This window comes from Tympanuchus pallidicinctus, unplaced genomic scaffold (assembly GCF_026119805.1).
Source record: "Tympanuchus pallidicinctus isolate F22 unplaced genomic scaffold, pur_lepc_1.0 scaffold18, whole genome shotgun sequence".
In the NCBI taxonomy this organism is placed as follows: Eukaryota; Metazoa; Chordata; class Aves; order Galliformes; family Phasianidae; genus Tympanuchus; species Tympanuchus pallidicinctus.
In genome coordinates, this window is record NW_026294699.1 from 8382590 (window position 1) to 8401444 (window position 18855).

Sequence of the window (18855 nt, forward strand, 5' to 3'; positions counted from 1 at the left end):
TTATATCAATGCCTCTAAAAACCACATCCCACTCATCTCCAGTTTGCCTGCTCACCCTTATCACCCTGACTCCAATATCAGGGCTTCTCTTCCTCACTCACCAAAAGGCAGCTGCAGCAACCTGTGGCTGCTACATAACACAACTCTTCATTATGCTGACTTTACTTAACCAATATGGTTAACAGAAAAATTATATTGAAGCCTTGGGAAGTTTCCCATGCACTTGAATCTGCAGGATAGTTTATGCATAACAGCTGGTTCTGAACACTTGCTCCCAAGCATATTTGTTATGGTCATAAAAAGGAATATGGAATCCAAAGGTTGATGTCCTGCAAAATCTGCTCTGCACCAGGGTGCAAGAACCACTCAAAAGGACAGAAGTTCCGCAAGCCAAGTGCCACCCATCTGTGACCACTGCTGATCTCCTACAGCATTGTCTTTTAGTTTCAATTTTTAAAAGACTACAGTACGCACAAAAACAAGCACTAGCTTTCCCTTCCCTTAGCTGGTGCATGGTCATGTGCTTTCAAGCTTTGCTTGCAAGCTCAAGACTGATAACACCAAATAGTGAGTTCTGAAGAGATCAAACAGAAAAAGACCACAAGATAAAATGAGCAGTTTTGGACAAACTGAAACTACTCACAAATACGAAGGAGCAGATGAAAATCCCTCAGAACATTTGAGGGCTAATTTAGTAAGTTTGCCATTTAAATCTATAATCAAGACACATCAGTACTAGATTATTTTACTCTTTTTTGTTTTCTTTTAAACAGTTAACTGTCCGTTTGTTACTGCCGCTGCTCAGAGAGAGATCTTTAATGCAGATCAAGCTCAAGCTTTTCCAGGAACACAAATGACCACCCGTACAGCATCAGATAGCTTCCTGCTCCATAGGAACTTCTAACAACCCCTGACGGATGAAGTCCAGCTATGTAACATTGTGCTAATGTCAGCATCCAGCAAGTAAACAAAGCCACATGGCTTAGGAACAGTTTAACAAGTACTCCACCAGCAGAAAAAACAAACCCAAATTTTCAAGTTCAGGCAAACGTTTGGTCTCTTCATTAAAAAAAATATATTTATGCTTTTAATTCTTCTAAATATTACATTCAAACATACACACAAGTCTTTCAAACTTGTGAAAATATTAAACTTCGGGGGCTACAGAGAACCTCTTAAAAGATTTACATTCTTCAAGTAAACCAGCTGCCTTTCAACCTCTGATTAAAAATTTCAAGAGGAAAATGAGTTATACTGAGACCCAAAAATTACTGTGCAGTTTTGTTGTCAGCTACTGAAAAGATGAGGGAAGCTCTCCTTTTGAAACACGAGCAAACACCTCACCTTTTCCAGAAGCAGCCTTTTCATACGATTTAAATTAGATTTGCCGTAAGATTAGACATGCCTAATTTCCCATAAGTGCACAGGGAACACCTTTGTTTAGGCCAACAAACAGGGAGAGCTGACAGAGGAAGCTTTCAACTTGAGACCACAATCAGCAACGTGAGCGGTCATCTCAGAAGAATATTTAGTCTCTAAATAATCTGTACACAAAGCCAGTTAAGATGTTCAAGATGTCAGTTACCATTACATAACTGACAGTACGTATAAAGCATTAAAAAATTAAGAAAACACTGTTGTTAAAGAACTGACCAAACAACATTTACTACTAATGAAGCAAAATCCATAAGTACCCTTTTATTTTTTTTTAACTCAACATACCTTTTTTTGAGCAGCTTCCTTCTTCTTCTTGTCTTCTTTTCTCTTTTTCCTTTCTTCCATCAACTGTTCTTCCTCTTCTTGCACTAAATCCCTGAACCACACAGTTGGTAATTAACTCTCCCAAAATACAATCTGTACACACATACATTCATTTTAGAACAATTATTTCAGAGAGACCCAAAAGGAACTGAGAAATATTATCCAATTAGAAGCAAGACTCCCACAGGGACAACGTACTTTCACTGCAAATCACAAGTGACAAAACTTTTAAGGGCAGCCGCAGTGCCAAAGCACATACAAGATTTTTTTTTTCCCCCCTCTTAAGCTCTCCCTGTTGTTGTGAATCAGAGCCTGAGCTCTCGCACACCACGTTTCCCACTGCCTCATACCTTGTTTCTGACCCAGCATGAACCAGGCTGTGGGCAGCTCCCCAGCCATGCACACTGCCTCTATCAATCCCAGGCAGGCATCTGCAGCACTCACACATCTTATACACTGCCTCTGCCAACAACCAAGCAACACACACCGTTTTGTCGCCAAAGATTGAGCTAATTCAGCTGGCTGTGTATGTGTATAGATGCTACTGCTGACATAAAGGACATATGAACAAGCAGGTATCAACTGAAGAGCATGGTCAGAGCAGAGATTTCAACAGCAGTGCAGTTTTAGAGCTCGTAAACTGAGTGACAAAACTCTAACTTGTAGTAACAGGTTTTGCTTTCACATGTCATTAATTTAAATTCACTTAATATAAAGTTTCAGATGCTAAAACAGGCTTTGCAGTAACACCATTTCCCAGATTATGCAGGACTCTTCAAGTCAGACCTTAGTACATAAAAACAGTAGAGAAAATATGGAGAGTATCAAAAGCAGGAAAAAGTCAAGGCAAACAAGCTATCTGTGCCAGTAGGAACTAATAACAAACTGTATTTCAATGTCATGCTTGAGAGACACAGTGATTATTGATGAGGACAAGAAGGAAATCTACACAAAACCACCATGGGTAGAAAAGACCGGGAATCAGCAGACAAAACAAGGATTTGGGCTAATCATGCAAAAAAGCTCATGACAAAACAAAATGCACAAAGATCAATGCGTTGTTTCAGGTATCAGAATAAAAACAAGTGCTCACAAAAAGGCAGGAGGATTCTAAAAATCAAGAAAACAGCAATGAAGCCAAATATAAAAAGGGAGGTGGCAGCAGCTCGCACCAAACACTTAAAGGCAGAGGAAGCCTACTAATGCCTGCTTACTTCAGTGTTTGAGATTCAGACAGTTAAGAATTTGTATTTCCTAGAAAGCCTGCTTATAAAGTTACTTTGCCATGTCAGGGGTAGGAGCGTTTAAAGCTGGAGGGCTTTGAAGCTTCTAGCTTGGATAAGACTAACAGCCACCCAACAACAACAACAAAACAAGGCTGAAAATGTTTTGCAGCCCTCTTCCTGAAGCACACATAGGCTGCCACAAACACCCTGATACGCAGAGCCCTAATGCTCGGTCCAGCACACACCGCCCTCTCACTGAGCCAATCATGTTCTCCAAACACCTCCTAATTTCTAGCATGCTTTGAACAGGATGTGGGAACAAACTCCAAGAGTGTTGACAAAGTAAAGGCAGAAGACACCTCATTTACTCCATGAATCAATTCCAGAACAGAAGCAGCCCTTACTCTTACAGTAGCATTCACAAGCAGCCAGCTCTGTCCCAGCACTGCCCATGCTTTGTGCCCCACCAGCTAGAGTTCCAGAAGAGCTTGGATTCCTGGCTGTGTGCAGCTCTCGGGCAGTATAACTGAGCAGTCACTCATGTGATTTACCACAGAGAAAGGAAAAGCTGAGAAACAACTGAGAGAAGTGAATCTACATCCAGATGGGGACAAATGATCTTGTCAGGCATATCTCTCCAGTGTTCAGTTCAATGCTCAGAAAATCTCTTTTTCTGTCTTTGCCATGTATTTCATACACTATGCAAAGCAGAACAGGAGAGAAGATTTTATTACAGTTTCATCATCTGGCAGCAAGATTCATTGAGGACTGTCTTAAAACATAAAAACTAATCTGCAATTAGGTATTCAAAATGTTCCGTGGATAACTAAGAGCTTAGTCACGTAACTGCAGGAAACAGTCACAGCACCAGTTTGCTTTAAAGCCATCTCTTGGATGCCATGCAATTTTGGGGTAATGATTAACCTGCAATGACATCTGCATGCCACGTATGTGACACGTGTTTTGTCCATCCTTGTCTTGCACCCTGAGAACGTGCAAACTGAAATCATCCAGGTTCTAGAAGAAAGCTGCAGCACTGTAAGAGGCACACGCTGTGCAAAGCAGTATTTTCACAACAAAGAAATGACTCATCAGTCCTGCTACAACTAAGTCAAAACGATTAGGTTTGAGACTACAAATGTTACCAACTAACACACAGTTACCTCAGGATTACTCCACCACAGCACTGTTTTCCTACAGGAACAATAGAATTCCTAAATTATAACAACAATCATTCCATTTTCATGTATTTAAGTTGCCTTGACAGGCAAAGCCAGCTCAGAAGGCAGACACCATGATCAGTATGCAGCAGGGCCCTACACAACCCAGCACACCGCCTACCTGTAGGTAGTTCCTAAGAAGAGCACTGCATTACCTTTATAGTGTTACGTTCCAGTGACTGAAAAGTGAAACTGATCCACTGTGCAGTTAATCAACACTAAAGCCCTTACTGCCCATCCTCTTTGTTAAAAACATCAATTTTTTGAGGAAGGCACTCTTACTACCACTGCCCTCTCCCTTAAACCTAAAACACAAATTTAATTTGCCTATTAAGCTATCAGTCTAAAGCAGACTCCTAAGTTTCCACCTCCATCAGCTGAAAGAACAAGTTTGTTTTATTTCTAACACATAACTGCACAGCCCTATCAGCAGATACCAAGTGCCACAGGTTACATAGCCAGTCCCAAGGTCCATTAAAATACACAAGTAACGAGCAACATTTTAATGCTACGTCCTGAGAAACAGAAGTGATACGCAGTATTTCCCTTGCACCATCCCGCACTTGAATAGCTCCCTGTTCCTGACTGGTATTCCAATTTTAGGTAACTGTCTACAAACTGTCAACTGCTCCACAATACTTTGTGGCACCTAACATGAAACACAGAGATAAGTAACAAGACACAAACAAAAGAATAGATGCCCTCGCTGAGCTCTTCCCTGCATCCAGGTAGGTGCATTCTACTGATGGACCTCAGGGACAGAGCTGGCAGCAGCATGCCTGGCCCCCTTGTAACTGCACCTCACTCAGCACAACTCCCATTTGTATAAGGAGAAAAACATACCGAAATTCTTTCACTCATTTAAGCCATTAAAAAAAAAACCACACACACAAAGCAAACCAACCAACAACTGGTTATCTTCTCAAATGGCTGCATCACTTTTACAATATAGAGAAGTGCCTTGTGATTCCGGGTGACGTGAGATCAAGTCTTTTAGTCCATTCCTATTATCACTGTGCCATTTATGTGGAGAGCAGCTACACTCTGACCTCTACAGTCAGCATTCATCACTATTTCTTTAAGTTACGACAGTGCCAACTTCACACTTCATTTTCTGTTTGGCTTCACTTGTTGTTCATAATTTGAAGCAGTTGTAATTTTTCAAATGTAAACAGCCCAGCTCCTACTTACATCATATTTTACTTCTAACTTTAATTCTTCCAAAAGGTTCTAATGATGCCTATGTTAAAAAGCTCCAGCTTGGCACTGTAAAAATGCCAAAATAGAGAAGACTGTTAGACACGTTTAGCTGCTGTTCTTACACTAGAAGAAAATCAAGCATACCCATATTTTTTCTGAAAGACATAATGAGGATTCAGTGATCAATGTTTGTACAGCACGCTATCTTTGCTCTTATAATTTGCAAAAGGGAAGATGTTACGCCACAATAAAATTACAATTCTTGTCACCCTACTGAGGGAATCACCATTACAAGAAGAATTCTGACACAAATTAGGATCTAAGACTCTCCCTGCATTATTATGAACACAGTATCTCAGAGCCAGAAGCACACAGTGCACACGCACAGGAAATGTCAGCGCTGAAAGCAAACAAGGTGCCATCTCACCACTAGCAGCAGTTATCCAGCATTCACCAGAACCAAACTACTTCTGTAAGAGAACTGCATTAATTGGGCTTTGAGATTCTTCAAGCTAACGCTAGCAGTTAGAATTCATCCTTCAAATGCTTCTGAAGATGTCAGCAGTGTTACAGATGCTCACACAGCGTTTGCTTGCCAAGCAGATACCTCCTCAACTCACTTTCAAACCCAATTAAAGTCTCGCTGCCCCACAAGATGGTGCTAGCACATTTTTAAAGACACTGTTAACAACAGTGGAAAAAGCTTTTAGAAGCAGCATGGCTGTGCAGGGCTTCTCCCAGAGGTGTACATCTTAGGTTGACTCTGAAACTCTTTGAACACTGAGCTGAAGATTTTGGAGCGCTCAGTCCCTGCACTAAGCACACTGTGCCCACAGCTCCCAGCACAGGGCACCTCATGCTGCAGGAAGGAGACCAGGACCCAACCGGCCCTCGGTGGCCCTGAGCTAATACCTGAAAGGAAAAGATATTTATTAATAACTGAACCAAAAGCATTATCCATCAGCCCACTTCTTGAGAGGACAGCATCACTCAGGATGCTGCATCACCAGACATCAGCTTCTGCCTTAAGCGTTTCCGGATTCCTGCCTTCCATAAGTTCACGACTACACTACTGAACATAAAAGGGACCAGGAATGATTACATACAGTTCTGAAACCGCTCCAAAATTCACAGTGATTTTTTTTCTTTATTTATTTTTTTAGTCTACCATTTGCTTATCTTCTAGTTATTAATTAACCTGCAACACTACAGGAGGAAAACTACACATTAAAAAATGGAGTTGAAACAACGTTCACACTTCTGCAAAGGCACTGAGCATGTAGGCATGCACCACATATCCATGTGTTGGCATTACATACAGGCTTCCAAACATACTGCCAGAACTTAGAACATTCCTATTTCTGCTGTATTCTGACCTGATAGTTTGCTAATACATTTTTTTAATAGTGCAATCATACAGAGGTGACAATAAAATTATTTCTCAGTTTCCCTTTTGTTCCCCTTTTTATGCTTCCGCAACAGTGCATCACAACAAAAGGAACTCTCTCCAAGTTCATGGCACAGAAGCCATTACTCTGAAGTTCACAAAAACCCAGTACGTTACACAGGAGCAAAGAAAGCCACTGATGAGGAAACCACTGAATGAGAGATGCTGCATCCGTGCTCTTTCCAGCTATTAATGTATAGAAGAGGTGCTGCCAAGCTATAAACTGATCGATGCATAACTGATTGGCAAATGGGTGCCAGCCACTTTCTTTTCTACTTTTAAAATACCACAGTGTTCAAATTATTATCGTAAAAGTGACAGAAATTCAACTAGCACATCTACCACTAACAGCTGTGTGGAATACACTCACCTTTCCCATTCTTCTCATGCAGAAGCTGGTTCACCAGAACTACATTCCAAACTAATACTGAAAACACACCATAATTCCAGAATAATATTTTCCTTACGTTTTGTCCCTGAGGCTTCATTCCAGATTAGGGTCTATCATACTCACTGCTACACAAGCACACAAATCTCTTTCCCAACAAGTCTGTCACCCAAATATACAAGACTTCAGCAGCTGCAATAAACAATCCCTACCTTCATTACAAGCAAAGAACTATTAAACTGCTCCTCCTTAAGCAAACTGGTCATACAGGATATCTCTAACAGAGGCACGGATGTGAATGCTGACTGTTGCAGTCCACCACCTTCACCATACAGCCATTCATCCCTTACAGCTTCAGTGTTATTAACGCAGAGCCAAGATACTGCAAGATGGGTTTGGTAAGAGCAAATTGCCTTATGGGGACAACCTGACAATTGCACAAGCTCAAAAAAAGCACCCACTTACTGGGTAGATGAGAAAGCAAGGCACCATTTTGCCTAAGCATCTCTGAGCGTTCTGAAAGGATGCTGCATCTTTGCAATAAGCTCTTCCCGTTTGACTGCAGAAGTTTAATGGAAAAAAAATGAAACAAAACCCTGCTCTCCCAACACAGAAAATCAAGTGCTCAAGTATCAGCAGAAACCTCTGCACTTCTCACTCTGATTCTCATACCTATGACTCTATCGTTGAGCCATCTCATCTTTTTTCTAAAGCAAATAAGGAAAGCCTCATGGAAAGATGGTTGTTAATCTAACACACAAGAGAGAAAAAAAAATAATCACGTAGCAGAAACTTAGTAGAATATGTGGATGAGATCTAGAGGTATACATGATGTCAGGCAAAGTCAATTCCCCCAGAACATAGAGACCCTGCAGCCGATGGAGCAGAAATGGGTGAATGAAAGCCATACTGTGAGCCTTTCCTGTGATTTGCATGCTTAGGAAGAGTCAAACTCATGTGCTCAGGAATGAAATTGTAAATGTATTTCAAATATTTACCTTCTCTCAGTTCCACATAAGTGAGGCAGGAAAGCCCTGTTTACCAAACAGAATTAAGAAGTTATTTCTTAAAACAGAAGAACTGAATGGTTTTTTGCACTCCTCCTCATCTTAACCAAACTTAAGCTGCATTCCTCTGGTTAATAGTGGAGGGTTACACACTCGTTCAGTGGCAGACTGAACAGGTGACATTTCTCTTGTAATATGCAACAACAAAAAGTGCAATGCATTGATTTGAGTTACTTTGAGTCATGCACTGTGCTTACTTCTAAAGCAGCAAAATACTCCCAGTCCTCTGCAAAAGTGCATTTTAGACAAGATGCTGACCCAACGAAGAACCTTCTATGAAAGGCCAAGTATGCCAAATTTCTAAACCTGAGGTTAAAAGTCATCACTCTAACTGGATAAGCTGTCTGTATTAACAGCTGTAATGCTTATTCTATCACAAACCAATAGCCTAAGCCAATATTCTTACTGAGATTAAAAACCAATTTAGTTATGAGCATAAACTCCAAAGGGAATTGCAGAACTGACATGCAGCAACGCCGACATCCCACAGAACTCACAGACTGTATACACACTCCACAATTTTACATTAAGACAAACTCGTAGCATAGGTCAATTTACCTTTCCCAGAGAAAGATATTTGCTCTTCTACAATTGACTAGGTCACTGCAAATTTAATAAGATCATAGATAATGACAGGAGAGAAAGAGCGACAGCTATCTGTAGAGTTCTGCAATACTAATGCAGTTATCAAGCCTATGCAGAGCAGGCATGCTGTGCCAAGCTGTGTTCCCACACAGTAAAAACATTCTCACTAAGAAGAAACCAAACAGAAGAAAGTTTTCTGGCAATAACTGATATATTAATGTTAAAACAGAAAAAAAGCTCTGAATATTTTAAATGAGTAAAACAAATACCTGTGTCAGAAAACCGAGAACCACTTCATATCAGAAGTGAACCTTGATCTGCTCCCACTGCCCACAGGCACCTCGTTTACACAGCTCTGGTTTACTTTCACCTCTTTACACTATCTATGCTGCCAGTATGACAGGAGAGCTCACAGTTAAGTCAACAGATCTTTGCATTCTTACAACTAAGACTTAACACATAATACATACCTTTTTTTTTTTTTTTTTTTTAATTTATCACCATATCTAAAGAATACATTTCTGAAATTGCTTCTGGTATCAATTACGTGGCGAGTGCTTTGTACAGAATGATAATGATTTAATTATGGTTTTTTACACTGTTTTGGAATCTTTGGTGGACAGATTACTTGAAAAGCTGTACTTTGATTACTTAAAAAAATTGCAATTTACTATTCAAGCCAGTTTAACAATGACCCTCACATTATTCCCAGCATATGGCTTTTACTTAATCTTAAAGATTCTGTGTAAGTTACATAAATACCATCAATAAAACAAGAAAATTATTCCTACTTAAGCACACTACCAAAAAAAAAAAAAACCCACCAAAGACATACACTGACAACAGAAGGAAGCCAATCAGTTTTCACAGTGGAATTGGAAATCAATCTGAAAGTTCAGGACTGATCAATCACAGTAAGCAAGAAAACCACAGGCTACCAGGAGCTGAAACAAGCAATCTATCAGCTACGTTCAGTTTTTCAGCGTATTTCAAATGGCCTTCATGAAAGTCCTTATAAGGTCTAATTGAAAAAGAATACATTGCATAGAAAGGGAGGACAAGAGTAGAAAACAAAGAGCTTATGACAAATATTTGCAAGAATGTGACTGCACCAGAAACAGTGCAGAAGAAATAATTTCTTAAATTCAAAAGTGACGTACAACTCACACAAAATCCCCAATTCAACATAACTCTTTACTGTTGAGCTAAGCATTTGAAAAGGAGCTGCCCATTCTGTAAAATGCTGCAATAAGAACTGCACACCAATTAGAAATTTCCCGCCTTTTAACTCTTATTGGAGAGAGAAGCAAAAACCCAATATTTACATGGCAGTTTATTTCAATTTAAAGCCAGTTGTTTTTTTTTCCCCCCCAAACCAGTAATTCCTTGCTTCTCAACAACATTTGCCTGAACTACATAGGAAAAAGAGCAAAAACAAAACAAAAACAACAACCACAACCAAACCTCACCTTCATTAATTTTTGGAATACTGTTAGGTTCAACTTAGGACAGAATGCCAAGTTATTTTTCTCTTCATAAGCGTTCTATCCTATTGAAGAAATTCTATTATAGAATCTGACACTGTATGTAAAAGAAACCACATTAAAAGTGCTCAGCCTATTGAACTAAAATCACAGAAACGCCTCAATGCAATAGCAGGACGTATTTTCAAATTATACTTTTATTAAAGCCTTACAACTAGCCTGACATTAAAGGCCCAGATCAAACCCACAGTGCTTCCAGCCCTAGGCCGACCCGCGCTCTGCACTCAGGAAGGGATTCAAGCATCTTACCTGCTTAGTTTTCTTTCGACTTCTTTGGTAGCTTTAGCTTCCAACTCTCTGGAACAGAAAGCGATGTTGGTTCCCATGTCAACAACAACAACGCGGCAAGAAGCAACGACCCAACCCGCGGGGCGCCGAGCCGCGCCCGCAGCGCAGCGCAGAGCCGCGCAGCACAGCGCAGCACAACGCGCCCCATGGCGGCCGGCAGCGCGGGGGACACACGGAGCGCCGGGCCGTCAGCCGGGGGCAGCAGGGCACTGCGGGGCGGGAGCAGAACCCGAGGAGCCTTCCCTGCCACGCATCCCGCGCTGAATTGTTCGCGGCGCTTTAAAGAACGCGATTCTGCTGCATCACTGAAATTTGGGAACCCGAATCAAACCCGGCCGCCGCAATTCCCCCCTCAGCTCCTCCGATCTCTCCCCAGCTCCTCGGCCCGCGCACGGGCTGTGAGTGCGGGACGGGAGCGGAGCGAACGGCTCCGGGCCGGGAGGGCAAAGCTCAGCCGCGGAGCGCTCCGCCGCGCCTCCTCCCGCGCCCGAGGCCGCTCCCGCCCGCCGGGTGGGCCGAGCCCGTCCCGAGCCCCGCAGCCGGGCGGGGCCGCGCCCGCCGCCCCGAGCCCCCCTTCCCCCGCCGCCGCCTCCCGGCCCCTCCCCCGCCCGCCGCCCAGGACCCCGCTGGCGCCTCAGCCCGGCGGCGCCCGCCCTTCCCGCCGCCCGGCCCCGCCCGCTACCTCATGTATGTAAAGTGCTCGGAGTCCGGCCCGGCGTGGCTGCGGCCCGGGCCCGGCGCTGGCGCGGCGGCTCTAGGCGGCCTGGGCCCGGCACTGCGGAGCGGGAGGGCCCGGCAGCTGCTGCTGCAGCACCGCCGCCATTTCCTGCCTCCTAACCCGGCCGGGTCCGGCCCCGCCGCACAGGAAGCGAAACCCCGCCCCCGGAAGCGCTTCCGGGTCGCCGCGCTCTCCCAACATGGCGCTGTAGCGACCGCCCTAGCAACGGGGCGGGGTGGCGAAGCGCCCTCGGTTAGGTTGGGGCCCGTCTCGGAACGAGGCCTCGGCGGTAGATCTCAGCAGCGCTCCTTCCCTTTGAGCAGCTTATTGCTTAGGGGTGCCGTGTGTCAGTGCGCTTCTTACTAACCTTGAAAGTACACACCGAAGTCTAAGCATTCCTTTATGAAACATCCCATAGAAAAGAACAGCCACATCCCTGAGGATTGCAAGATGACACGCAAATAGGAAAATAACACAGATTTCCACCGATATTCTTCCCTTTGTGTCACAGTTCTTTCTTCAGCTCTGCTCTGAATTTTGAGGAAACAGTAACCACTAAGACTGATGGAAAAGTGTTAATGTCCAAGTATGTCCATGAAGTAAGACAGTGCTTCTCTTACTCTTCCACAAACTTCATTAAGTCGAGGGAAGGAACTGAAAAGCACCCAGCACTCACAAACCTAGCTAGAAATTGGTTTATGTGAACACATAATGCAAAGAGTAAACAGAGCTAACGTCATATGCATGCAATAAAGAAAGGAGAACCTATGAAGCATACTCCTTGTTTTACTGCTCTCGAGTTTAGTAAAAATATCCCATAAATTACTTTGGAGAAACCAAACCAGTCAGAGGACTGACTGGGAATAGTGGAAGCAAATTGAGAACAGATTCTGAGACAAGTAATGAGATCAGACAAAAATCTGCAGCAGACAGAGCCACATCCACAGAGGCACTGCTCTGTAGGCAAGGCTGAGGTAGCACTGAGATGAGGTCTTTGTAGCCCAAATACTGCCAGTGTGAGCTGCAGAGTTCCTCAAAATGAAATAATTTTGTTTTCACTGCCCAAGTCCACAGAATAACTAATGGCAAAGAGGGTTTTATACATACATAATTTTAGTTAGAGAAGTTTAAAGTGTTGTTATTGGCATAAATAAGAAGCATATATAAGAGGATGATTTACAATATCAGTTTTAAACTTGTGAGTCAGCTTAAACAGCATTTACAAACTCTATGGCTGACTTCTACTTCCAAGTTCCAATGCCTACGGGATAAAATTCTTAGAAAGAGGCAGATGTACCACTCTTAGCAGGCTGTCTAATAAAAGACAGATTATACAGTGAATACAAATCATCCTTTTCTTTTCAGAAAAGTTGGACTGGGAAGGCACTTGTGCCATACAAAGTACACTGATGTCATACTTGTAGCCAGTACATCTCTGCAAGAAAAAATCGAGATATATTAGCTTTCAGTACATTCTGTCTGGCCCCAGTGCTGGGTTGTTTTTGTGCACAGCCAAACTGTCATTCAGACGGCTGCTTGCCGGCATTCCTGCATTTAGTTCTAAAGCACTACTTAAAAATATCCCGGCAGTCTGAACAGCCACTGTTCAAGGAATAATTGTTATTGTATGTGCCTGCAGCACTGTTCAGGAATTTAATTTTCTTCTAAGCTCCCTTCCACCGTTCACATGGAAATAAGCGTTGTCCTGCTTGCTCTATTATAAGAGCTGCATTGAGAAGTGATTTTGTTAGCATGGGGAAGTCCTTTCCCTCTTCAAGCATCCGGTTTGCAACATCATCACAAACATTTACCTGCTCAGTTTCACCATTCTTATTAATGTTTGTGAAAAAAAAAAAAAAAAAAAGAAGAATGCCATTTTATGCACCTGAAAAATAAATGGATGTCCTGGACAAATGGGCAGTTGTCTCTGAAAATATGCTGTACTATCACCTGCCTTTCTGCCAGCATGAATGGTGTATTTTTCAGCTGAAGCAGATCCTACTTTATTCAAGATGAGCACTTACGACAATGCAGCCTAGCCAGCAAGGTTATTTTTGTCCTCTTCCTAGAGGCTTAATGATAGAGCTTGAATTGCTGGGAGCTGAACATGCACATGCATAAAATGATAGTATTATTTTTCATGTACTTAAAGGAGCACTGACAGTTTGAAATTGGTTTTTTCTGCTTCTATTAATAACTTGGAAGTTAAATTTGGTCTTAAGTTTATTTTTTTTCATGTGGGGAAGTTAGGATTGTCATGTAATTGGGTGCAACTAAGAGCTGCTATTTGCTAGCATCTGGATTCAGCTTCCTCTGGCTGTTTCATTCACTGCAGTTCTGTTTTATCTGTCTTTAAAAGGACTGTGCTCAATGTAGGAGGGCTGCTGTTAAGGTACTCCTCAGTTATGAAGGCTAATACATTCATTATGTATTCTTTTCATGTTGTTTTGTTAACTGTATTATGCCTCTTTCAATAAAATTCATAGTCAAGATCTGTAGTTTTCTTTATTATTTTAGATTGTTCCCTAATTTTATTTATGCACATGCTCCTAGCAGCTAGACTGCTGCAGAAAATGCTTCTATTCTGTCTTATAAATATTACAGTTGTTTGTACTGCTGGCCAATCAGCTGCATTAACTAACTCCACTGCTTATCTCAACATCTCCTCACACCAACCTTGCACTCCTGCAGTTTTCACCCTCCCAAGTGGCACTTTATTTCAGCTGTGTTCCTACACTGCTGGGTTACTGCTGGGCACGCTGGAGAAATTCAGGCGAGACAACAACGCTTGGATAAGAAGTGTCTCAAAGCAGCAGAAGGATGAACTTCATCCCCATCCCACACCAACTGCTTGCACCCCAGCAAAACAGAGGTGCTTTGGGATTTGGGAAGCAGCACATCGTGTCCTGTTAGTGCTGAACTTTGCTGCTTTCCTGATGTGTACATGAATACCTCCAAAGCACCACGGCCATATGTGAAACTAGAAAAAATGGAAACAACTACTGAAGGGAAAAACCTGCTCTGCTGTCATGCAGCTGCCAGCAAAGGATCTCTGTTACATTTTCACCACTCAGTAAACATGGCCTTCTGGTCACTGAGCCCCACGTATCCTCTCCCAACAGCAGCCGCCATCTGCCCCCTGCCAGCCTGGCATACATCTGGATCCTCCTGTCTTCAGTTCCCCATTAACTTTTTAATTAGGATTTTTACATAATCAGAGTGAGAGAATAAACTGCAAGAGACAGAGGAACGCGCCGACTAAAAGCAGTTAAAAAGGAGCTGGCGCCATTTCAGAGCTCCCCTTTCCTCCACCCTCCCCTTTATCTGCGTTTGCTGTGAAGGCTTCGTGTGAAAATGAAGCTCCAGCATGGAGTTCTAAAGCTGACATGTTAGGAAATACTTTCTGCCTAATGTCTGGGGAAAATAAAGCAAGGGGCTCTTTTATAAGTCGACATGAGAAGCACTGGCCTGAGCATGTGGAAAATTTGCTGTCAACAACCCTTTGCTGCTTGTTACATTCAGCATCATTATGCAGAATGAGGAAGCCGTCACGAGCAAACCAGATTGTTTTCAAAATTGCACTTGACTTAAATAATCTAAATGAGCTGATCTGACAGACAAGGGAAAACAGTTTTCTCGCTCACAGAGGGGCTCTGTGCACTGCTCTGTGGAAAGGCTCTTCTTGTTCATGGTAGGGATTTTATTTACAGGATGCATTTTTAGAACTATTTAAAAATGACATGGTAGGAGCTGGTAAGGTGAAAGCCCTGAAGAGGCAGTTCTTGCTCATAAAACAAAGCCTGCCCAGGAGCAGCTTAGTTGAGTCAACCAAACTATTTATGTTACACATCTGGGTCTCCATAGGATCCTTATTTAGGAGGGGCAATGCAAACAAGAGAGTTGGAAGGTGCTAACACCAAATGCCTTCTTTCACTGCTCAAACGCTTGCCTTCTCAGCAGCTTTGGGAAGCAGCTCCCATGCTGTGCTGCAAGGCTCACCACAAAGCAGCCAGTGCCTGCTCATGGGCTGCAGCAGCGAGCAATCATCAGGTCTGTGCTCGGGAGGACAGAATATGCTGCCGTGCCTCCAGGCTCCCAGTGCCTTTCCAGCGTTATCGCTGTGACACAGAGTGATCAGAATGGGGGGAGCGGTCACTTGGGCTTATTAAATGAGAATTTAATCCTACCCTTTAAATCAGCAAAATATTATAAAAGATAACAAATTTCCCTGTGTTTTAAAGCTAGTCCAACTTGCTTCCCTTGATCTGCACTTGGGAAGGCTGCCAACTGTAAAATGGAATCGCTGAGCCTGACTTTCACTCTGCATCCAGCCAATTACACATCCCCTGGTCTCTTAAGTGGCGCAGTGCAATAGATGCTTCCAAGCTTTATTTGCCAGGGCTGCACCACACCTCAGAAGAAAATCACACTGAGGGTCCCTTGCATCCTTCCCTCCGTGGGGAGGTGACATGGGCACGGCATCGGTCCCCAGGCTGTGCCTGTGCTGGAGCCATCCGAGTCATAGATGGCAGGTGGCTGCTTTATGGCCATGGTTTCTGCAAGTTTTGTTTCTCTGTTTTTACTTTTCCTAAATAAAAAAGCAAATCCAAAAGTACTGTGACACTGTTTGGAGAAGAATGCAATAACAAAACAGTGTCCTTCACCACCATCATCAGGAACATGGAGTGAGGAGTGCATGGAAAAACATGGGCTTTTCCCTGGCCCCATCACTGCTGCGAGCCTAGTGCTGCCCTGATGTCCCCTGCATGGCAGGGTTAGGGCTCACAGGGCCAGCGAGGGGACATTTCAGCAGTCCCACCAGCTGTGCTACTCTCTCCCCAGCAATGTACTCTTGAGCATCACTGCTGCTGCTCCTGATTTTGTGCACATCAGCTGAGGACACACATCTCCTAAGGATCGGTTTTCAAAGAGCTCTAATTTTGAACTGGCCTTAAATCGCTCCTAAGCACATCTGAAAATAGACTTACTTGGTGTGGCCACATATCACATAGCACAGCCAGGCTCACAGCATAGAACAGGCCCCAGGGTTATCCTGGTAGCAGAGGACAGGCGAGGTCTGCTGCTCCGGACCTGCACTGGCACCTCAGCCTCCTCCATTGCCAGGTGCTGTGTAAGAATCTTAATTCCAAATCTTTGCCATCTTGACAAAAATTCCAGTACGTATCTCAAGTACATCATTCCTTTTTGTTTGGCCTGTTTTCATTTACATCTGCAAAATCTTGTTTGTTATTGTGCTTGTTTGGTTTTTTTTTCCCTGTGGATTTTATTTTATTTTTTAAATAAACTGCCTTTGTTTTTCCCTTTCTATTCAGTTCTGAGAAGTGCTACAGAGATCACAGATGAAGATCTCCTCCTTCCTTGTTTTGCACTGCAAAACAAACACATTGCTTAAGGCCAGTGTGTTGGTTTTGACAAGTGGACTTTCATTTAGTTGTAAATGCTGTAGTTTATAGGATCATAGAATCATAGAATGGCTTGGGTTGAAAAGGACCACAATGACCATCTGGTTTCGACCCCTCTGCTACACGCAGGGTCACCAACCACCAGACCAAGCTGCCCTGAGCCACATCCAGCCCTGAAGATTTTCACATTCATTTTCACAATAAAATGTTCAGTTTTACCTTAATAAGACTATCCACCTCAAACGGACTGAAACGTAACAAGTAAAGACTGCTCGTGAAGTTGTGGGGCACGTTTGGCAACCCTGGCCGGTTCCACTTGGCGAAAGCAGGGTGCTGGTGGGGCAGCGAGCCCCAGGGGAGGGTCTGACCCTCCCGGGAGCTGCAGGCCGGGCTGATACCGCTGCTACTGCTGGCATCGAATTGCCGGCGCTGCCGGCGTTCCCTTGCACCGCACTGCACTGCTGGCACTACGCTGCTGGCAGCGCTGCCGTTGCTCTCTGCCGCCGGATCCCCTCCAGCTCAGCAGCCACCGCCGCGTGCCCGGCCTCCCGCCGCCGCTCGCCTCGAGGACGTTCCGGGAGCCCTGGGCGCAGCCACGCCGCGCCTCTCCTGGGGCCCCTTCGCCTCTGGCAGCACGGACACAGGCGGCCCCGCCGCGGAGCCCCGGCTTGGGGCAGCTCCTGGCCGCCAGCCAGCGCCGCGCTGCACACAAAGGAGCGGAGCGGCGGCGCCGTTACCACGGAGACAGCGGCAGAGCGCGGAGCGGCGCGGCACCGAGCGGCGGGGGGCGGGCGGGATGCAAACGGGATGCACACAGAGTACGTGCAGCTGAGGAAGCCCCCTCAGGTGCCAGCTCTGGTGTGCACGGGGAAATAAACGCCCATTCGCTACACGCAGCAGCAGTGCATCCCTGCTGCAGCACCGCACACCGCCCTGTGCCTCGGATCAAAACCCCGCGGCCACCCCTGCAACTCCGGCAAAGCTCATTTCGCCTTGTTTTAGCTAAAGCTTAAGCATCCAGCAGCCGTTGATTGCTCCCATTAATTAGCGGGCAAACAAATCAATAAAAAAAGGTAGGAGAATAAAGTGACACGACAGGATGGAAGGCCTTTGAAATAAACGTGTGCCAGTTCTGTTGGCTTTTATTTAATCTGTGGCCCTTTTCATAAAAGAAATAATTACGTTTCCAAACCTCTGTTCCCTGCTCAGAGAGCTGCCTCCTTCCACATTAATGCTATTTGCATGCGCCATCTCCTCCCACCCTTCAATAATTTACACCTTCATTTTTTATTCACTCAGTTGTCAGATTCATTTACATACCATATATCTATATTTAACACTGGCTTCACTCGCCTTCTTTTAAAAACAGGAAATAGATTTCCCTTCTAATTTAATGGGAAAGACTGCAAAGAGAACATCGCTTTGCACCGCTGTCAGCTGCTGGGGGCTGGGAGCTGCCCCTGCATGGAGCAGCAACACTGAGCCCCACAACCTTCCCATGCCTCCCCCCACGTGCGGGGCTGGGGACCACGGCTGGCACAGACGCTGCCTGACTTCCGCTCGAGCAATTGCTGTGCTTTGACAGCTCTGCCTTATTAATAGCGTGATGCAATTAGCAGGATTGCTGTTCAAGCTGTCATTAATTGTCACTTTCACTGCCGGCCGGGTTCCAACAGGCTGGGGTCCCTGCTGCAAATGCATTCAGAGCCACGGGGGCAGACCGGTGCAGGGTGCATGGCTGCGAGCAGCGCACCAGAGCTCTGCTTTATGGAATGTGTGGCTGTGGTTGTAGTGTGGATGCAGCACACGGTTTGGCTCCCTGATAGCAGCAACTGGTGGCCTGCAGCAGTCCAAAGCTGCCCTGCTCCGTCCTGCCTGGACCTAGCTTCACAAGCACCTGACCAAAGGGCACGGCTGTGTGCTACTCGGAAGCACAGCAGTGCGGTGCCAGGAGAACACATGGCAGGGTCTGACCATGTTCACATGGA

At 44.5% G+C, this 18855-nt stretch overlaps 1 protein-coding gene across 15 annotated transcripts in view; it reads right to left on the reverse strand.

Moving 5' to 3' along the window:
- Positions 1-11565, reverse strand: part of TNRC6A (trinucleotide repeat containing adaptor 6A) — a 43131-nt gene extending 31566 nt beyond the window's left edge. For 4 of the 15 annotated variants that reach the window (XM_052679556.1, XM_052679548.1, XM_052679546.1 and 1 more), the window contains exons 1-3: positions 10688-10827; positions 8241-8276; positions 1723-1813 (exon numbers count right to left, since the gene is read on the reverse strand). In XM_052679556.1, coding sequence (XP_052535516.1) covers positions 1723-1813; positions 8241-8276; positions 10688-10764 — 204 coding nt within the window. In that variant the 5' untranslated portion in view covers positions 10765-10827. Of the gene's footprint in view, positions 1-1722; positions 1814-8240; positions 8277-10363; positions 10444-10687; positions 10830-11408 lie in introns of those variants that run through there. The other 11 variants (XM_052679557.1, XM_052679553.1, XM_052679545.1 and 8 more) reach the window with 9 other exon arrangements.
- Between the last annotated feature and the right edge of the window lie 7290 nt (positions 11566-18855).